This window comes from Thunnus albacares, chromosome 15 (genome assembly GCF_914725855.1).
Source record: "Thunnus albacares chromosome 15, fThuAlb1.1, whole genome shotgun sequence".
NCBI classification, from domain to species: Eukaryota; Metazoa; Chordata; class Actinopteri; order Scombriformes; family Scombridae; genus Thunnus; species Thunnus albacares.
This window is the reverse complement of record NC_058120.1, coordinates 24,386,629-24,403,598: the sequence shown is the minus strand read 5'-3', so window position 1 is coordinate 24,403,598 and position 16,970 is coordinate 24,386,629. Positions and strand designations below refer to the sequence as shown.

Below are 16,970 nucleotides of genomic sequence, written 5' to 3'. Positions count from 1 at the left end.
TCAACCTCCTTTTATAAAATGTTTACCGAGGCGGACTCGCATTCTGATTGGTTCTGGCGTCCTTCAATCACCTGCTAACCCCGCCCATCTTGGTCTGACAGCGAACATAAAAAGGACGGGCACTCCGGCCGTTAGTGACAACACAGCTACTTAGCTAGTTAATTAGCTAGCCCGTTGAGACTTGGACTTCATTGTCCGCATAAATCATTGACGTTTAATGATTTGATTTATCACAAACTACAGCATAAATGTTGTAAATTAGTAATTTCAATGGCGTTCAATGGCCACCAACGCGACGATGAAACTACCGACGAAGACGAAACGCCCACGAAGCAGCCGCGCTCCGCCATAGAGATGCCCGGTTATTTCAGAAACGAGCCCAACAATGAGGCAGCCGCACCCGCTGGACGAGCCACATCCGACCGCCGGACCTCCAACTCAACGGCGAGGCATCGGAGCGACTCGGTGAAGAAAACAAGGCCGCGTAGGTGTTAACGTTGCTATCCTGGGTTTAGTGTATTTACTGGGAAATGGAGCCGTTGCATGTCCACACAAATCAAAGGCGTTCCCCACAAAAGACAGCCAGTGAAAATACAGATTTGAAAAGAAAATCCAGTAATTATCCACATAAATTCCTCTAGATAAAATTACTGTGGCTTTATAATGTGCTGAGATGATGCTAATCCAATGTAAAATCATTTTGACGTTGGTATAACAAGGTAATATTGGTGAGCTGTGTAGCGGCAGTAAATAGTCAGGACCTGTTTTGCAACAAGATGGCGTTCGCGGTACACACTGTACTGGTGCTTCTGTGGATGAAGCTGCTTGCCTTTATGAGGACCAGCATTGCCCTATTTGTCCTCACTGTCACTAAGCACTAAAATACTGCTAATAATGATAATAATAATAATGCACTGCAATGTAATAAATTAATATTTATGCAAAATGTTGGTTAATGAACAATTTCTTTGCATATATTGTCCCATATACTGCAGCATTTCCCTGGTTTGGCATGGACATTGGAGGCACTCTGGTGAAGCTGGTGTACTTTGAGCCTAAAGACATCACAGCTGAGGAGGAGCAGGAAGAGGTGGAGAACCTTAAGAGCATCCGGCGCTACCTGACCTCCAACACCGCTTATGGCAAAACGGGCATCAGGGACGTGCACCTGGAGCTGCAGGACCTGACGCTGTGCGGCAGGACGGGCAACCTGCACTTCATCCGCTTCCCCACGCATGACCTGCCGGCCTTCCTGCAGATGGGCCGTAACAAGCACTTCTCCAGCCTCCACACCACCCTCTGTGCCACTGGAGGGGGGGCGTACAAGTTTGAGTCCGATTTCCGCACGGTGGGTCTGCAGTCGCACTCCTTTGTTTGCTTTTACAGGCTGGATAGTGATTTTGGAGAGGAAGGAAAGGAGTGAGATAACTGTGAAGTCACAACATATTTGTAGCCTCTGATGGGAATGCCTGTAATCACATCACACAACACGCAACTCCACACCTAGAAGATATAGCAGCACTGCCTGTAGATATCAAGAAAAACAGGACATTGCATTGATTTCTTAGGTTTAAAAAGTACTCGTTTAATGGTAAAGAAATCCAAGCAGATTAATTTTCTGACAAACTTTTAATACCATTTTTTCCTTCTGGAGCCCAGTAGACAATGTCAAAGCATCAGTAAATTTAATTGTTCAAATAAGGGCAACACAGTCTATATCAAGATCAAATTAGGGGGTGTACAGTTGCACAATTGGCTTTTTTTGGTCAATTTCTATCACCAGAAGATGCAGAGTTTTGATTATTGTGGGTTTTTCTTTACAGTGACACCCACTCCTGTTGTGAAGAAGGTTCCTGTTTTCTCACCCCTTGCTTTTATCTCCTCCCCTAGTTTCCTGCCTCTGTTTGCATGACCACATCCCTCTTGAGTGAAGTTAGACATGTTCTCTTTTCTCTCAACAAATAAAGATGGCTGACCTGCAGCTTCACAAGCTGGACGAGCTGGACTGTCTGATCCGAGGCGTGTTGTACATCGACTCTGTGGTGCCCAGCGTCTCTTCTGAGTGCTACTACTTTGAAAACCCCACAGACCCGGATCACTGCGTCCAGAAGCCCTACACACTGGAGAACCCCTATCCTCTGCTGCTGGTCAACATAGGGTCCGGGGTCAGCATCCTGGCCGTCTACTCCGAGAACAACTACAAACGAGTCACTGGGACCAGGTAATGATCCACGAGAGAAAAGAGAAAATATGAAACACTGTTCGGATACATGTTGATGCTGAACTTATTGTACATTTATTTAAAGAGTTGCTGTTCATGATTGCAATTTCATGACTAATCTTTTTGTTTATAAGATGTCAGAAAATGGTAAAATCACCTAAAATTCCTATTCCTTGGTTTAAAGGACCAGTGTGTAAGATTTAGTGGCATCTAGTGGTGAGGTTGCAGATTGCAGCCAGCTGACAACCCCTCCTTCTCCTCTTCCAAGCGTGTAGGAGAACCTACGGTGGCTGCGAAAATCACACAAAATGCAAAAGGTCCTCTCTAGAGCCAGAGTTTGGTTTGTCCATTCTGGGCTACTGTAGAAACACGGCGGTGCAACATGGCGAGCTCCATAGAAGAGGACCCGCTCCCTATGTAGATATAAAGGGTTCATTCTAATGTAACAAAAACACAGGTGATTATACACTAATGAAAACATATTTATGAATATTCCATTTCTGCCAATAGACCCCTCTAAATCTTACACACTGCTCCTTTACAATCTGATAATGGAGTGTCAGTATTGGTGATCTTGAAATAGTCCACTTGTGATCTCGACATCGCTGTCAAAGACTCTGCCCCATCTATAAAAATCACACAAGCCTGTGAGACATAATGTATATGAAGAAACAAATTCCTGGTAGATCTTAAGAAAGTGCTGTCTGACATATCGCATATTTTTACCCATGTTGCTACTTGGTAATGTAAAGAAAACATTTCATAATCATAAAAAGCTGTTAACATATAAGACAAACTATAAAATACCACATACTTTGAGCATTGCATTCATTTTCATGAGTCAGACCTACACTGATAAAAAGATTAAAGATGCCGTTCAGAGGTCAGATAATAATCTATAGAAAGTGAAAGAACACGTACGGTCTTTGTCAAGTGCAACATTATGCATTTAAATCTTTATTCGTATGCCTTGAAGGGCAAGCAGCAGGTAAATAGTTTGAAATATTTGACTTCAGCATCTAGAAGTTATATAATATAACATTCTTCAGTTTAAAGTGATTCAGGGCTTTGCAGGAGGCTGTTTGGTGACGTCTGCCCTCTGTGTCTCCCTGCTGCCTCGGTGTGAAATGTAGCAGCATTTTTGAAGCCGCCAGTGACCAAACCACTTTTTCTTTTTTTTTTTTGCCAGTCGTTTCCTCATGAGACGAAGCAAAACGTTTCTTTGACATTTCATATTAAATTTTGAATCCAGTTAGTTAAAGAGACAGTTTGGCTGTTGTTCTTTTCAGTCTTTCCCTCCTCCTACGCTCTCCGCTGGTCTGTTTTCACGGGTGGTTTCTCTGTCTGGCAGCTTTGAAAGGGACTCATGAATGCTTAGTTTTCACTCAACACAATGGCCCTCTGTCATTTGTTCTGAGGAAGAAACACAAGATGAGTGTATTTGGATGGAGAGCCTGTGGAATAAACTTTTGATTTTACTTCTTGGCAGACGTTTCTCTTCGCGTTTTAATTTTAGACTCTAAATGAGACATTACAATCGCTGCCCAGCCAAGCAAGCAGCAGATATTCCAGACTGGTTTCTGACTGTATTTTTACATTTCTAGAATGATTGAAATTGTTTATATATATATATATCATCTGTTATGTGTCGGCAGCCTCGGTGGTGGGACCTTCCTGGGCCTTTGCTGTCTGCTGACTGGCTGCTCTACTTTCGAGGAAGCCCTAGAAATGGCTTCTGAAGGGGAGAGCACCCGTGTGGACAAGCTGGTTCGGGACATTTATGGAGGAGACTACGAGAGGTTTGGACTGCCAGGCTGGGCTGTGGCCTCGAGGTACGGTTTATAACGGCTTTATTTTAAAACCGTGGGTCATGAGCCTGTCTGTGGTGGACTCCAGTATAAACAGAATCCGCTTTAACGATCCAAGAAAGTGCTAAATTTACTCTGTTTCCTATTGCAGGGTGAAAAGAAGAATTCTTTGTTTTTAATCTCTGTTTCTGTATATTTTAGAGCTTCAGTTTAGTCTGAATGATGCTTTTGCAGAATTTTAAGTGTTCTCCTTCAATGTCAAGAGGCTCTCTTAAGCTCTTGTTCCTTTTAACACAAATTGTGTTTTGATTTGTTAGTTTTGGCAACATGATGTCCAAAGAGAAGAGGGAGTCTGTGTCCAAAGCGGACCTGGCCAGAGCAACACTGGTCACCATCACCAATAACATCGGCTCCATCACCCGAATGTGCGCTCTCAATGAGGTTAGTAAGACGGGGGGGGGGGGGGGGGGGGGGGGGCATCTGTGTGTTTATCTGCAAAAAAAAGTCCAAAGTGGATGACTTAGTGTCAAGATTAGTGTTGAGGAAATGTTTATTTTTCACCAGGTAATGAAGATTTTGTCAGAAGTCAACACAGCTGATAACGTGACAAAGTCCTAATCTGACTGTCTGAAGTGGGAGCAAAATATGGATAATCCTGATAATAACTGATAATTTTTTGTTTGCGTAGCGTTCACATCAAGGTCAGAATCGTCTTATCAGGACAGCTGTTGTCATAAAGACTTTCTATAAATAAAGCAGTTCAGTTCCCGTCCGTGGAAGCTGCTGTCTGTTGCCTCTTTGCGTTCAGCCTCTTTACGGTGCTGCCTTGTGGCGTCTTGATCAAGCAGCATTGTACAGGGCTATGAAGGCGTAGAGGAGGTAAACTGCGTTACTCCCTGCATGTTTCACTGCCCAAAACAGGAAGTCTTCAACTAAAATACAAAAAACAATTAAATTATGAAAATGATGATTTGATTCAGCTGTAACACTGGAAATACACAGCCTTCGTCAGTAGTCAGGATAATGTATTTAGAATAGCTTTAAAACAGAAAATGTTGCTTTTATCAGGAAGTAAAAGATGCAATTACACACTTATATTGAATAAAAAGTAACCAATGAACCAATAATATCTATCTTTAATCACCATCTTTAAGAAATTGATATGTAGTGTCTGGAAACAACAGATATGAGACATTGACATTAATACTGATGAGAGTTCTTTACAGCTTTATTTAGGTAAAAGGATGATGATGTGTCCAATTAACACAGCTTCACTTCATTATTCAATATTCATGTACTGTCTTAAAAATGTTTCTTTTTGTGCACATGACAGAAAATATGGAAGAAAGTAGCAAAGATAACTAGCTGATTTTTATGGTAATAACAGAATCAGCCTGGTAGGATAACTGCCTTAAAAATGTCACTTGGATGAAAGAAGAAGTATTATCATGTGTTTCTACTTTGAGATAAACTGACTTTATTCTCTTATTTATATCTTTGTCTGCTAAGAACATTGAGAGAGTGGTGTTTGTGGGCAACTTCCTAAGAGTGAACACCCTCTCTATGAAGCTGTTGGCCTACGCCATGGACTACTGGTCCAAAGGTCAGCTCAAAGCCCTCTTCCTACGGCATGAGGTGAGTAACGCTACCACTCGTTCCCCATAGAGACCGAAAATGTAGTTTCATGCCTCAATGATTACTAACTTAAACTACGTTTTTGTGTTGTTGTTTTTTTTTTTTAGGGTTACTTTGGAGCAGTTGGAGCCCTGCTGGAGCTCCTGCATCCTTCTTAATCCGTCCAACTACATCCAAAGAAGCACTTGTCAATCTGCTGCAAAGACCATTAGCACTTTAGACTGTTCAGAGTCAATTCCACGGTGGGACTTTACACCCAGCCACCAGCCAGTTACTGCTAAATTGTGGTTGTTGCAGGCAAACTGTCAAAACGTTTAGAGGTCCTATCATGTTCTCAGAAATCAAGTTGGTTTGTAAAATGGTGAAAAGCGGCTTCTGAATTTTGACACACACCTGCTATTGTGGTCAGTGGATGGAAACCGGTTTCCTGCTCACATCAAAGTTGTATGCAGCAAAAGTGACAAAGTCATTGTCTGTATGACTTAGAAGAAAGAGCTGTGACTGAAACGTTTCTCAAGGATATTCACCACGGTTGCCTGAAATACTAAAGATAAGAGGTACTTGAAAAGTACTCGTCATGACATAGTTTTGTCTTGTGGACTGCACGTAGCCCTCAGTGGATATCAGGTCCTGGTCCAAATATTGGCAAATAGTGTTTTATATGGTTGATTTTACTTAACTTAAGTACCAGGTGGATGGGAGTTTTTTAAATTGGATGATACTGTATGAAAGGGATGTTACGGTACACAAAATTTACGGTTCGGTATGTACCTCGGTTTTGGGGTCATGGTTCGGTACGATTTCGGTACAGCAGAAAAAAAGAGAGGTAGAAAATAACATTTTGGTCTTTATTTAGAAAACATCCAACAATGGCTCATTGGCCAAAACTATTACTGAAACAGTTTAGTTTTGCTGCAGTGTAAACAGAAAACAGTCTTTCTGTTTCTGCAGGGAGTCGGGACGCCTGCTGACAGCTGTTTTATGCTGATTTATGGTCTAACTGTATATAAAGTAGTTGAACTAGCTTCACCTCCAGCAGCTACAACGGTAACATGCATCAGAGGGACCAAACCGGCTAGCATACATCCATGAGCACGCTACAGCTAAATAACGCCCTGCCAATATGTTCCGGGTGGAACTCATGCTCTAGAATTATTGTTCCGCACGTCAGAGTCAGTGGACTATTAAAGTATTTTAACAAGAACTGTTTGGGTCACGGAGCGTACGCAACCGAGGAAAAGTCACATACCGAACATCCTGTAACGGTTCTGGACGAATACACGTACCGTTGCTGTGAGTGCTAGGAAAGCACACACTATAAACTTAGCTCTGTTATTTTTATTATTGATTAATTTGCACATTTACATATTTTGTCAATCAACTGACAAATTAAATGTGAGAAAAAAGCCAAACATCTCCAAAGCCAAAAACAATCCTTAACCCAAAGATAATGAATTTACCATCATATACGATGAATCTTCTCATTTGAGAGACTGGAACCAGGAAATTTGACATTTCTCCTCGAAAAACTACTGAAGCGATTGTCAAGATTGTAGCTGATAATTAACTCTACATAGTTCTGAATTATCACAAGATTCTGAATATCAAACACTAGTTTGTACAAAGTCGATCTTGCAGATGAAATAACTCAAAATAATCATTTAGCTGTTACTGTAACTGCTCCCGTCCACCTGGTACTCCTGGTAAGTTAAAACACAACACTTAGAAACATTTACAACCGCTTACACTTTATGTTTTATTATATTAGAGCAATTAGTCATTATCACCAATTTAAACAGTTGATGCAAAAACAAGTGAGTTTTCCACACTGGATGATTTTTATTTAAAGATTTATTCAAGACTGAATCATAATTGATAAAAATGCACAAGAAGTCACCATTATATCAGATTTGTGTTTTAATGAAGAAATGAACTGTTACTGTTGTAGAATATGGATTGTTTCTGCCTCTGTAAAGATGCATAATGTACTGTTACTGTCCTTTTTTTTTTCAGTTGAGATGTTCATACTTGTGAAGTTTATAAACCAGACTGTTTCCTGTGCTCTCCTTAGCAACAGGAAATCTGTAGAATCAGTGTCGAGGTTAGTGAGACCGAACTGTAACGTATCAGTGACCCCAAACATCTGACCCCAGCTGGAAATATTGATGAATGTGCAGAAATTGGAGGTAAACTAAAGGGCATCGAATACCAGAATTTTCTCTAAATCGAAGTTTACCATGAATAGTGGTATGTTCAGTGTGTACAGTGTAGTGAACTGTTGCTGTTTTTAACTTAACGTTCGTCTTCTTGAGGTTTTTGTTTTTTATGGAGGTGTTTAGCAAAGTGTCTCTGATGTGTTCGCATTATCCGGGTTGTGATCGGTCCCATCGTTTTTATTCAGTGCATATCCGTCCCATTGCAATGTTCGTTCAGTAGTCCACAGATGGTATTACAGGGACCATATAAACCAGCTAAAGAAGAGGTTTGACTCCCAAAATTCAATGGACACAGTTTTTTTTTTTTTTTTTTTTTTTTTCAGCTGTCAGTTACCAGATAAACTATCTACAAGTTGAGGAGTTGATTTTAACTGAAGTGCCTGTCATGTGTTTTGTATAGAATACAATAAGAAATGTGTTCAATAATGTGAATAAGACACTGATTTGTAATTCTTTCCCTCTGTTGGATGCTTGTACATTGCAAAGAAAACTTTCTTCTTTTTTTTTTCTTTTGTAACAATGTCATTTCAGATTTCTTATTGAAGTTTCCCTATTAAACACAAAGATTTTGTATCTTTCTGAGTACATGTGGCCTTTTTATGGGGGGTTAAAGATTTATTAAAATATGACAAAGAGTATGGTGTGAGGAAAAAAATGTAAGTATTGGTTTTGTTTTTCATCTGTTTAAAGAAAAATGGGCTGATGAGATTGATTTGGAATAAGCCAAAATTTAGAACATATAATTTAATCAAAACTGAGTTTATTTACTGAAAATTATGTGAAGTTTAATCTGCCAAAAAAGGAAAAGACATCTGTGTGCCCAACTAAGATCACATATGGAAGTAGTAAGTTATGTTGGTATTGAAGAAAAGGAGTTAAAGTAGAAAATGAAAAGCATTTTCTTTTGTCCTTTGTATTATAATTACAGAAAAAAATATTCAGTAAAACTAAAAACGAACACTTAAGGAAGACGTTGCAATTATGAAAACACTTGAAATGGACATTTTTAGTCTTTTTAGGACTTTTTTGAGTATTTGGACAACGCTTGGTCGTTGAGAAAAACAGTTTTTTATAGGTTTGTAAAGGCTTTTGATTGTTCTTGGTTTGCAGCAATGTTTTTCTTTTGAAAATTACTGTCAATCTTCAGAAGCTGCTATTCATATGACTTATTTTGTGTCATGTCATCCCCCTAAAAGAAAGTTTTTTGGTGTTTGATATTTATTGGTTCAACTCAGTAATTTTAGCAGTGGTTCTCAAACTTTTTTGCATCAAGGATCCTAAACTGACACAAATTAGACCACAGACCCTCTTCTGATAAGATTTTTTGCTTTTAGATGTTTTATTACAGAAAGTGAATGAAACCAATGACCAAAACATTCTGTCATTGTGTTAATTATGGATCGAATTATAGTGAAAATAAATGATTCCCCTTTTTGCTGGGGACCCCCTGGAGCCCCCTCAAGGACCCCTAGGGGTCCCCGGACCCCACTTTGAGAACCACTGGTCTAGGGGATGACATGAAATATATTTTTATTTATGTAAAGTCACTTAAAACTCAGTAGGGTCAGTTCTGAGCGTGGCTGAACTTAATTGCATGTCAATATGAGGATATTTAATCAAATTTACTCTCAAAATATTTTTACAGAAATCTTATTTGCATCTTTTTCGGTTGTAAATATTTTGTGGACACGTTGGACGCTTCGGTAGGCACGTAGTCTGCATGTAAAATGAATTGAAACTCACGTTTTTCGGTGTTATGCAAGAGGACAACCTGTAACAGATCCATCCATGAAAGAGTTAGTGTGTCTTTCCAGGGAATAAATCCAGCCCACTTCAGTCCTGCAGCCTCCTCCTCCTCCTCCTCCTCAGTGAGGCTGCACAGCTGGCAATTTACAGACTATAAGGCTTAAGGCTGAAAGGAGGAATTAGCTGCTGGGTGGACCACTGTCCCGCAAACTGGACCCTTGTTTGATGGAGGAGATGAATTAGCTCAAGCTGTGTGGAATATTTATTAATCTTTTGTCTTTAGGGGTTTAGTTTATGAACTTCTGGATAACTAAACCTTTAAAAAACACCTCCCCCTCTCTCCACTGGAACCGTTATAACCTCCTCATATTGGGAAATATAAGGTAAGACACACATTGTGTTAATAATTTGAGTTGTTATGGCCAGAAATGAAAAGAAATGCCAGGAGGGATCGTTATTAAGCTGTAAAACTTAGATTTACAGAGTAATTTCGCTTCGGTTCAACATTAAAAGTTGCTAATTTGTATCAGGAAAGCAGCAAACTACAAATTTTTATAGTGTGAGTATTAAAAACACACACTACCCATTACATTATATGTACACTTTGATAAGTCTATAAGGCAGCGTTGTGCTGTAAAGCGGCTTTCAGACAGTCTTCATCTGCAGCAGTTTATTCAGACTGGTGAAACAGACTTTCACTTTTTGGATCCTGGATATCGTAGATTTTAAAAAATGTGAAGAATGTTGCAACATTTAACAGAAACCAGATAGAGTCTTGGAAAAAGAGTATAGACTGTTTTCAAAAGGAATCCCTGCTGCCATAACTGCGGTGGTGGAAAATTCATTCACTTCTGTACCTGAGCACAGTTTGGAGGTACTTCAGTGTTTCCATCTGATGCTACTCCACTACATTTTAGAAGGAAATATTGTACTTTTTTACGCCTCTATATTTATTTTACATCTATAGTTACTTTTCAGATCAAGATTTTACATTGAAAATATGGTAAACTTATAAAATAAAAGGTGTTGTTAAAGATTAAACCAGTGGTTCCTCAGATTTTTTGGCTTATGACAACAAAAAGCAGCGTCTAGTTGGGGTTCCTTATCACATTTCAGATATCTATGAGCTGTTAGCTGTTTCACCACAGAGTCATTTCCCCTCCAGACTTCTGAAATGGTCTCATTGTAATAACAGTTTAAAGTGGTCAAATGATCAAATATTTCACAAAAAAGAAGACAGTTCAGGTGTGAATATATCTGTATGTGTATGTATCAGAACTACCTCATTAATCCTCTCACGACCCTTCAGACTCATCTTGTGTTCCCATGAGGGGGCCCGAACCCTAGGTTGGAAACCTAAATTATCTAACCGTATGTTAAGTTGTTGGGTAACCTGCTTCAACAGTAAAACGTTGCTTATGCGTTGATGCATCGGTATTAATAATCTAATAATATCACACACAGGGGCCATTTTTCAGCAGAATGTGTACTTTTACTTTGGATACTTTTTGCTGTATTTATGTACTTTTACTTCAGCTGGATTTTGGATGCAGGACTTTTACTTTTAATGGAGTATTTTAAATTGTTGGTAATTTAACTGAAGTAAAGGATCTGAATACTCAGAAGATCCATCAATATCTGTTAAATTGGCACCACTTTCTAATGAGACATCCTTCATAAAAGTTGTAACTACTTTTATGAATGAATAAAGAAATCATTTACTACAGCTTTATAGATCTGTTATAAACTATTAATAAGAACAACGTTTGGGTTGCCAGGTTGTGAAAAATCTATTTTCTCTTTGGTAATAATGCAGTTATGAATTAAGTCATCAAGCCTGCAGTTATAAATGTTAATAACTTGTTCATAAAGGGATTTTGGTCCAGATACTTGCAGCTCTTTTCCAGGTGATAAGCAGTAAATCGGCCCAATAAAAATAAAATTAAATAAAAGGCTAACAATGCAAAGCAAGTATCTGCTGGACCAGGATAAACACCAGCTAATGGGACAACCTTGCAACCCTAAAGTTGTTCTTATTCATAGCCTATAAAGGGTGCTTTATTAGAAAGTGGAGGTGTTAAAATTCTCTGTTTAGAGTGGAAAACATTCCATCAGTGTGTTTAGGTTTGAGATTTGCATCGAGACCCAGAAATCCAAGAAACCCAAACTCCTCTTTCTAGGAAAGACTTGAACACCACGTGTTCTTTTTTTTTTTTTTTCCTCCTGATCTTAAAGAAGTATCACGTCTGAAAGCCGATGCATCCCTCAGTGTTCGTCTTTAATTCAGTGTCCTCCATCATGATGTGGTTCATGTTGACTGCTTTAGGTATAAAGTTTCACAAAGTTCCTCTGAGGTCAACAACATGCTGGAACAAGGCAGGAAAATCTTTTCTGTTGCCTTGGGACAAAGAAGGTACAGACCTCTGGTAGTGATTAGTAAACAGATTCAGAGGTGTGTGTGTTTGTGTGTGTGTGTGTGTGTGTGTGTGTTTCTGTGTGTGTGTGGTGGGAATGTGAGCTCTCAGTGACTCAGGATGAGACTTTGTGGGGACTAAAGTGTTGGAACAGTTCTGTATGTCGAGCTGTTCCAGAGAAACTGCTGCCTGGTTGATTTGAGCCTTTCACAAGACCTGATCCATGAGCACATTGGTATGGAGAGTCGCTGCTTCTGTGAGGGGCGAGAGAGGAAGAGATAAATGTAAGAGAGAGAGAGAGAGAGAGAGAGAGAGAAAGGGGTTGTTGTGAATTAAGCGTTACATCAGTGTGGAAGTGTTGGCCTTTCGTCAAGATCAAATTTCAGCCCGTCAGTGTCACCAACTCCCCTGATGTGATGAAGGTTTTCTTGTGATAAAAGCTACAAAATCACCAGTTTTTAAAATGTGTGCTATTATTTTATATTCTCATTATTTCTGTAGATTGGTTCTTTATTTAAAGGTGCAGTGTGTTGAATTTAGTGGCATCTAGCAGAACGGACTTGGCAGAAATGGAGTATAATCTTCATAAGTATGTTTTAATTAGTGTACATTTCACTTGAAAATAAGAATAGCTGTGTTTCCGTTGCCTTAGAATGAGACCTTTATATCTACATAGGGAGCGAGTCCTCTTCCACGAAGCCCACCATGTTGCACCACCATGTTTCTACAGTAGCCCTGAATGGACAAACCAAACACTGGCTCACACTGGTCCATTATAAGCCTATATTAGACGCCTTTTCCCACAAATTCAATTTTTGTATAATTTTTTTTATCATTTCTATCTTGTATAAAAACATTGTTCTCACCAAAGTAATGCAGAGATGTGGGAACAAGGCAGCATCACTACTACCAAGTCCAAGAAACGTGAGTAGTCAGACGATCAGAGAAGTTTTTAATCAAACAAAAGTTAAGTTTAGCTAGATTATCGAAACCACTTTATTTGTGGGTTAAACAGAAAGTGATCAGTTTGGGGTGGGAGTGGATTTGTCTACATCATGTGACCACAGTGTCCACATGTTGATTGATGGTTAATTTTGTCACATTTCACTCTGTCCCTGTGGGCTTCTACTGTCATTAAAGACAGAAAAACAATCTTTTCTTAAATGAAGTATTATATAGAGAATATCTGCACACTTAAGCACCATGTGGCTTTAGTTCAGACTGGTCGTTCTGCTTTTAAAAGCCCCTGTTGACCGAAGCTTAGCATGAACGTGTGTCCCTCCATACACTGTGAAATTGGACCCAGACGATGCAGTCGGTCTCATACATGTTTTGGAAAGGGGGCCTTCAGTCTGTGGTCTCTGTACAAACACACCACACTACTGTATTTATGTCTCTGGGGGAACAACCCCCCTTCCACCCCAACTCACTAAAAGCTTGACTCTTTAAGAAGAAGTGTAGCTCTCAAGTTATCAATAGTAGGTCTATGCAGCATTCAATACCTACCAGAGCTTTGCAGGAAGGTTTAAGAGAGCAGAGGGAGCATTTTGTTTAGGGAAAAAGATGGCTTGTTGTGTCAAACATCTGAAATATGAATAAGGATTAACATTAAGTGTATGAACATTAGCACGCCAACACTGAAAAATACTGGAGATAGAAGAAGCAAAGTGCAGCTGCTACTTTCATAACATTCATGTAACCTTTGTGATCGTGTGGTCATTGAGACCTGACACATTTTTAATGTGGCCTGTTATTCTTCTCCACATCAGACTTAACTAAACACTGAACAGATGGTTTGAATCAAAGTGCTGGAGCAACCCTACACTCTTACACCAAACCTACTTCCATATGCTTCAGCTCCTCTGTTAGTCCACTTGGTTTTAGCTGCAGCTATTAACAAAATGTATTGAGGGGAATTTTAGGATTCTTGTATAATGTGATGTTTTTATTCAGGATGGGAAATTACCATCAGAGAATTGGTTAAAAACTATTGTTGTGGCTGGTGGGATGGTGACACGTATGGGCAGAAATATGTGTTTGAACTGCTCAACTTGAATAATTGCATCACATTTTTTCTCGCTAAATTGTATTTAGCGAGAAAAAATGCTAAAATTCTCTGACTCTTGTTTCTTTAGTCTTCTATGATAGTAAACCAAGTATCTTTGGGTTGTGGACCATTGGTCAGGACAAAACAAGACATTTCAGGTTGCATCTTGGGCTTTGAGAAACAGTGATCAATATTTTGACCAAACAACTAACGGATTAATTGAGAAAATAATCAGCAGAATAATCGAGAATGAGAAGAATTGTAAGTTGCAGCCCTAATTTTGTGTTGTTCTTTAAATTCTTAAAACTTACAATTTTTATCATGTTACAGTACTATTCTTGTATTTGGATGCTGTGCCGTGCAAGGAACTAATTGTTGTAAACATTTTTAAGCAAAAATGTGATGGTTACAGCTACTCACATGCAGGGATTTGATGTTTTTCTTTGTCATACATGATAGTAAACGGAATATCTTCGGGTTTCTGACTGTTGGTTGGTCAAAATAAGACATTTGAAGCTTAAACTGTACAAAATATCACTAGCATTTTCACTATTTTCTGACATTTCATAGGCAAAAATGATTCATCAAAGAATCAAGAGAATAACCATCACATTAATTGATAATGAAAATAATTGTTGCAGCCCTATTTGTGTCAAATAGGATAAAGGGGCACCTCAATCATTCGCATGCTTATGGTTCATGTTACGGTTCCAATTTGGCCCTTAAATCACATCAGATTGGGCCTTAAACTAACCAAAGGGACGCCTGGGTCAAACACGGGGAAATTTGAGCCAACCAGAAGAGCAATTTGGGGTAATTTGGGCAATTGGCGGTTTATTTAGGGGGCAATCGGGTTGATCAGAGAGGCACTCGGGCCAATCATAGAGGCATTTTGACTAGAGTGACATTTGGAGGGCACTGTCTCCAACTAGACAAAAACTTGTGCTGCTCAAGTACCGCTTTAGATAAGTACAAACTACAAATATCTATAAGTACAAAATAGTCCTTAGGTCTGTCCCAAAAGGGAACCAACAGTGCTAGTTGAACATACATTTCAAAAAAGGGCACTCTGACACAAACAACAGGGGCCAACTTGCCCATCCTGTGCACAGAAACCATTTAGATGTAATCCATGTGTGAACCATTTGAAGGCTTACAACACCAAAAAACTATCATGTGTGCATGTGATACTACACCGGAAAACTACGTCATGGGATTTCTTTACAGATCTTTCAATCTGCCTTATTATCTTTTCAGTTGGTTGATGGTAGTTGATTTTCTGCTGTATTTCATGTTCTCACGAAGGTTTAGGAGTACATACAAGTCTGCTGCCCTTGTGTGTGATTATAAAAGTGTAATGGTTTTGCAAACCATGAGGTACTTTATGGTAAAAAAAACAAACAAACAAAACATTTTGCTCATGTCATTTAAATGGCTCCGTATCCTCTTGACTGTAATATATTCAGTAAATTATACGAAAGCTAGCTTCATGTTGATCCACCTGCACTTACTTCATAGAAAAGTTAGGTGTTCACCCAATATATTTAAACCACATGGACAGTAAGATGTCTCAATGTTGTGTTGACATTGTCTTTTCCTTTTTCTTTATGTGCAGCTGACGTAATGGAGAAGTCAAGACGCAGGCAGCAATTAGTCTTCAGCCTTCTGTTTGGGTTGTGGTTGCCTTGCTGTTTAACTCAGACAACACCGTCAAACACTGCCACGCCAACGCCTACACCATCCCCCTCCCCTCAGGCGCAAACAGAGCGGCTAAAGGTCAGACTGAGTGGATACCCCCGAAAACACAACGAGGGGCGCATAGAGCTTTTCTACAAGGGAGAGTGGGGAACCATCTGTGATGACGACTTCTCTATAAATAACGCCAACGTGCTCTGCCGCCAACTGGGCTTCGTCTCAGCCACAGGATGGACCCACAGTGCCAAATACGGCAAGGGCCAAGGTGAGAGTGACCTCCATGACTTCCTGAGGTTCAGTTTGTGGTTCAATACAGTTTGCTCTGCCACACGGAAGATGTTCACAAAGATATTTGCACCTGTTTGATTGCACACACATAAGAGACAATCAGACATCTCAATTATGTTGCCAACTGTCGAAATGTGTGTCAAACCATATTACATAACAGTAATAACAGTCTAAACATTTGCAGCTGTAGCTTCCAATCCCCGTCTGTCCTGTGATCCAACTAGATTAAAACAAATTCCTGAGCAATCCATTATTTTGAACATTATTAGCCATGCTAGCAGCGTGGCTGTAGGAATGGCAATGTGGGTCTCTCTCCTTTGGTCCAGACTGAAATATCTCAACAACTATAGGGTTGATTGGTGCATACATAATTTGCCCTCAGTAGGAATTGTAATAACTTTGGTGACCCCTTGACTTTTCCTATAGCGCCATCATCAAGTCAAACCTTTAGCTGTACTTTAGTGTATGACCAAATATGTGCAAAACTAATTACCATCAGCCTCAGCTGTACTTTGTGTTTAGTGCTAATTAGCAAATGGTAGCATACTAACATGCTAAACTATGATGGAGAACAGGACGAACATTACCTGCTAAACATCAGCATGTCAGCTTTGTCATTGTTATGACAAGTTAGCATGTAGCTCCGTCTCAAAGAGCTGCTAGCATAAGTCATAAGTGTACTGCCAAGCCACCTGAATTGCCTAAAACTGGAAAAGATCATGCTAAAACTTAGTGAAACAAGAAGCCTGCATGTTTATTAAAGCAGCTATAATTGACATTTTTCATAATAACAATGTACCATATGATAATGTGTGATATTAGAGGTGTTGCTTGTAGAAAGAATTATCAGCGACTCTGCAGCTCCCCTCGGCTTTACGAAGCTTTTTACAGAGTTTCAGC

The 16,970-nt window shown here is 39.5% G+C and overlaps 2 protein-coding genes across 5 annotated transcripts in view; both read left to right on the top strand.

Annotated features, from left to right (window-relative positions):
• Positions 1-100: 100 nt before the first annotated feature.
• pank2 (pantothenate kinase 2) lies at positions 101-8,453 on the top strand. The gene is made up of 7 exons (XM_044375395.1): positions 101-484; positions 996-1,348; positions 1,968-2,221; positions 3,877-4,053; positions 4,347-4,470; positions 5,539-5,664; positions 5,772-8,453. Exons 1-7 carry the CDS (start codon positions 271-273, stop codon positions 5,820-5,822), a joined length of 1,299 nt encoding a protein of 432 aa, XP_044231330.1. The 5' UTR covers positions 101-270; the 3' UTR covers positions 5,823-8,453.
• A 1,305-nt stretch (positions 8,454-9,758) lies between these two features.
• Positions 9,759-16,970, top strand: part of loxl3b (lysyl oxidase-like 3b) — a 34,375-nt gene continuing 27,163 nt past the window's right edge. For all 4 annotated transcript variants that reach the window (XM_044375214.1, XM_044375213.1, XM_044375212.1 and 1 more), the window contains exons 1-2: positions 9,759-10,009; positions 15,703-16,047. In XM_044375214.1, coding sequence (XP_044231149.1) covers positions 15,711-16,047 — 337 coding nt within the window. In that variant the 5' untranslated portion in view covers positions 9,759-10,009; positions 15,703-15,710. The remainder of the gene's footprint in view (positions 10,010-15,702; positions 16,048-16,970) is intronic.

Excerpts from the sequence above, each read along its gene's own strand:
- pank2 (XM_044375395.1), top strand. The coding sequence starts at position 271 with ATGGCGTTCAATGGCCACCAACGCGACGATGAAACTACCGACGAAGAC. Across the intron at positions 1,349-1,967 it reads TTGAGTCCGATTTCCGCACG|ATGGCTGACCTGCAGCTTCA; the intron begins GTGGGTCTGCAG and ends CAACAAATAAAG. Across the intron at positions 4,054-4,346 it reads GGCTGGGCTGTGGCCTCGAG|TTTTGGCAACATGATGTCCA; the intron begins GTACGGTTTATA and ends TTGATTTGTTAG.